At 51.8% G+C, this 4,061-nt stretch overlaps 1 protein-coding gene across 1 annotated transcript in view; it reads right to left on the bottom strand.

Annotated features, from left to right (window-relative positions):
* The window catches only part of cdr2l (cerebellar degeneration-related protein 2-like), a 34,831-nt gene extending 32,628 nt beyond the window's left edge, over window positions 1-2,203 (bottom strand). Inside the window, exon 1 of the mRNA XM_085963238.1 lies at window positions 1,667-2,203. Within this exon, the coding sequence (XP_085819364.1) occupies window positions 1,667-1,748 (82 nt within the window). The 5' untranslated portion in view covers window positions 1,749-2,203. The remainder of the gene's footprint in view (window positions 1-1,666) is intronic.
* Between the last annotated feature and the right edge of the window lie 1,858 nt (window positions 2,204-4,061).

The following is a 4,061-nucleotide window of genomic DNA, read 5'->3' as shown; positions in this document are numbered from 1 at the left end:
CTCACTCCTAACCCTCCCTCCACCTCACTCCCTAACCTCCCTCCCCCTACCTCACTCCCTAACCCTCCTCCCCCTACCTCACTCCGAACCCTCCCTCCCCCTACCTCACTCCCGAACCCTACCTCACTCCCGAACCCTCCCTCCCCCTACCTCACTCCCGAACCCTCCCTCCCCTTCCTCACTCCCCTAACCCTCCCTCCCCCTACCTCACTCCCTAACCCTCCTCCCCTACCTCACTCCCCCTACCTCACTCCCTAACCCTAAACTCCCCTTCCTCACTCCCTAACCCTAACCCTCCCTCCCTTCCTCACTCCCTAACCCTCCCTCCCCCTACCTCACTCCCTAACCCTCCCTCCCCCTACCTCACTCCCCCTACCTCACTCCCTAACCCTAACTCCCCCTTCCTCACTCCCTAACCCTAACCCTCCCTCCCTTCCTCACTCCCTAACCCTCCCTCCCCCACCTCACTCCCTAACCCCTCCCTCCACCTCACTCCCTAACCCTCCTCCACCTCACTCCTAACCCTCCCTCACCTCACTCCCTAACCCTCCCTCCCCCTACCTCACTCCCTAACCCTCCCTCCCCCTACCTCACTCCCGAACCCTCCCTCCCCCTACCTCACTCCCGAACCCTCCCTCCCCCTACCTCACTCCCGAACCCTCCCTCCCCCTACCTCACTCCCGAACCCCTACCTCACTCCCGAACCCTCCCTCCCCCTACCTCACTCCCGAACCCTCCCTCCCCCTTCCTCACTCCCTAACCCTCCCTCCCCCTACCTCACTCCCTAACCCTCCCTCCCCTACCTCACTCCCTAACCCTCCCTCCCCCTACCTCACTCCCTAACCCTCCCTCCCCCTACCTCACTCCCTAACCCTCCCTCCCCCTACCTCACTCCCGAACCCTCCCTCCCCCTACCTCACTCCCGAACCCTCCCTCCCCCTACCTCACTCCCGAACCCTCCCTCCCCCTACCTCACTCCCGAACCCTCCCTCCCCCTACCTCACTCCCGAACCCTCCCTCCCCCTACCTCACTCCCGAACCCTCCCTCTACCTCACTCCCTACCCCTACCTCACTCCCTAACCCTCCCTCCCCTACCTCACTCCCTAACCCTCCCTCCCCCTACCTCACTCCCTAACCCTCCCTCCCCCTACCTTGCTCTCCCTCTCTATCCCTTTCCCCCTTTCTCTCTCTCTATCCCTTTCCCCTTTCTCTCCTCTCTCTCCCCAGCAGTCCTCCATCTTACACTTACTGTCTGGATGTTTTATTCCTTTATTTCACACTACATTAGCAATGATTCACTGCGTTTCCCTGCAGTGTGAAAAACAGACACCTCAATACACGGGGCCGGTTCTGACACTTTTGTTTAAGAACCTGGGAATTGGTTTATAAAAAGGTGAAACTGCTGATCACAGTTTTAAATTCTCTCCCTCTCTCTCCACCTCTCCCTTGCTCTCTTTGTCCCTTTTCTTACCTCCCTTTCATCCATCTTTAGTTTTACTCCCACCTCACCCCTATATCGACACTATCTCTTCCCCTTTCTGTCTTGATGCCCTGCACTTCAATTATTTGCCCCAATCTTTTCCTCACTAACTCGCCATCTGTACCATTTCTTTCTTTCCCTCCATCCTTCCTAAGCCTTCTCTCTGTCACTCTACCCTTGCTCACCTTGTTCCAGATCCTGCTGATCATACCAGGGCTCATCCTCTTCAGTCTCAAAATCATCCATGCTGTGGTTGTTGCTGATCATTGGGAGGGCGGCTGCAGTCACTGGGTGTCCTTGCTGGAGATGTTGGCCCTTTCTGTGGTGCTGGTTGGAGATGTTGACCACTGTTCCTATGCTGGGGGGTGGGAGTTTTTGGAGATGCGGAGCCTCTGCCTCTGTTGGTGAGGTTGCCTTGGTCCCAGTGGTGACCCTGCCCTTACCGGAGATGCTGAGCTCTTGACCTTGGTCTGGATGCAGTCGCTGCCTTGGATGCTCTCGGCGGCTCCAGCCCAACGCTCAGCCTCCGACGTGGCAGCAGCAGCAGCTGTCGGCTCCGGGTTGGATCTCAGTGAGTCATCTCCATCCTTCACAGTCCAAAAAAATCGAGCTCTGCTCAGAGACAAGAACTCACCAGAGCCTCCAGCCCTGGGCTCCCAGCTCCTCAGTGCCACCTAGCAATGTAAGCAGCAACTTGCAACTCCCGCAATCCTTAACCCTTCCACAACCGAAATATTCAGAGAATTTGCAACATTGCAAACGTTTTAACCCTATCCAGTGCTGGGAGAAGAACAATCTCCTCCAGCTTTTAAATCAGTCCCCACTTTATATAACATGAACATTTCCCCAAACCCTGTTTTCTCCCCTCCTTAAGGTTCATTCCCAGGTTTTGCTGTCAGCTGGGCTGGGACAGCAGTGACTGATACTGTTTACTTCAGTGTCCCCGGGCTAGGGGGAGGCCTGAGTCTGGCTTCTCATATAATTTATTTAACTGAGTTCTCAAGAAAGTATATTTGCACATATATTTTATGACACCATTGTATATTTAAATGTGCATTTATCCATATATTTTATGACACCATTGTATATTTAAATGTGCATTTATATCCATATATTTTATGAAGCCCTTGAGTTTTGTTGGAAAATGCAGGGACATCAGATGAGAATAGGATCAGCTTAGTCTCCACGGTGGAATATCATCCCTAGCTACAATCACTGTCTAGGCTGATTCATGAAGAAAGGCCACTTGGGAAAGTTACAGGAGGGCTGCGCACCCTCGTGGAGCCATTTCCCAGAGACAGCAAGAAACATAGAAGATAGGAGCAGGAGTAGGCCATTCGGCCCCTCGAGCCTGCTCCACCATTCAATGAGATCATGGCTGATCATCCAAATTCGGTACCCTGTCCCTGCCTTCTCCCCATATCCCTTGATCCCTTTAGCCTTAAGAAATATATCCAACTCCTTCTTGAATATATTTAATGAATTGGCCTCTACTGCCTTCTGTGGTAGAGAATTCCACAGGTTCACCACTCTCTGGGTGAAGAAATTCCTCCTCATCTCTGTCCTAAATGGCTTACCCCTTATCTGTAGACTGTGACCCCTGGTTCTGGACTCCCCGGCCATCGGGAACATCCTTCCAGCATCTAGTCTGTCTAGTCCTGTTAGAATTTTATAAGTTTCGATGAGATCCCCTCTCATTCTTCTAAACTCCAGCGAGTACAAGCCCAATCGACCCAATCTCTCCTCATATGTCATTCCTGCCATCCCAGGTATCAGCCTGGTGAATCTTCGCTGCACTCCTCCCATGGCAAGAACATTCTTCCTCAGATAAGGCGACCAAAACTGCACACAATACTCAAGGTGTGGCCTCACCAAGGCCCTGTACAACTGCAGCAAGACATCCTTGTTCCTGTACTTGAACCCTCTCGCTACGAAGGCCAACATACCATTTGCCTTCTTAACTGCTTGCTGCACCTGCATGCTTACTTTCAGCGACAGGTGCACAAGAAAGAATTGGCATTTCTATAGCGCCTTTCACAACCTCAGGATGTCCCAAAATGCTTTACAGCCAATTAAGTACTTTTTGAAGTGTAGTCACTGTTGTAATGTAGCCAATTTGCACACAGCAAGCTCCCACAAACAGCAACAAGATAATGACCATTTATTTTAATGATGTTGGTTGAGGGAAAATGATTGGCTAGTACACCGGGAAGAACTCCCTCGGTTTAACATCTCTTGAAAGACGGGCACTTCCGATAGTGCAGCACCCCCTCAGTACTGCACTGAAGTGTCAATCTGGATTACACCCTGGTCTGGGGCTTAAAACCTACAACCTTTTGACTCACAGTCAGGAGTGCTACCACTGAGCCGTGACTGACACCTAATGCTATCTAATCACAATTTCTAGATAGCATCCTGCTGCTGGTTAATTCTCTGGCGTTTTCCACAGTGTCTTAAATTTCTGCCCATGTTAGTCAGGCATTAAATCCTAAGTGGTACGAACAACACATTTTACAGCGTCACATCCATTGGCTGCATGCCTGAAAGTGTCAGGATCATTTTACGATCTGATGCCACAAA

This window comes from Somniosus microcephalus, chromosome 21, assembly GCF_052327205.1.
Source record: "Somniosus microcephalus isolate GS21.2 chromosome 21, FLI_Smic_1.0, whole genome shotgun sequence".
Taxonomy (NCBI): domain Eukaryota; kingdom Metazoa; phylum Chordata; class Chondrichthyes; order Squaliformes; family Somniosidae; genus Somniosus; species Somniosus microcephalus.
The sequence above is the reverse complement of the archived record's forward strand: the minus strand, read 5'-3'. Positions and strand labels throughout refer to the sequence as shown.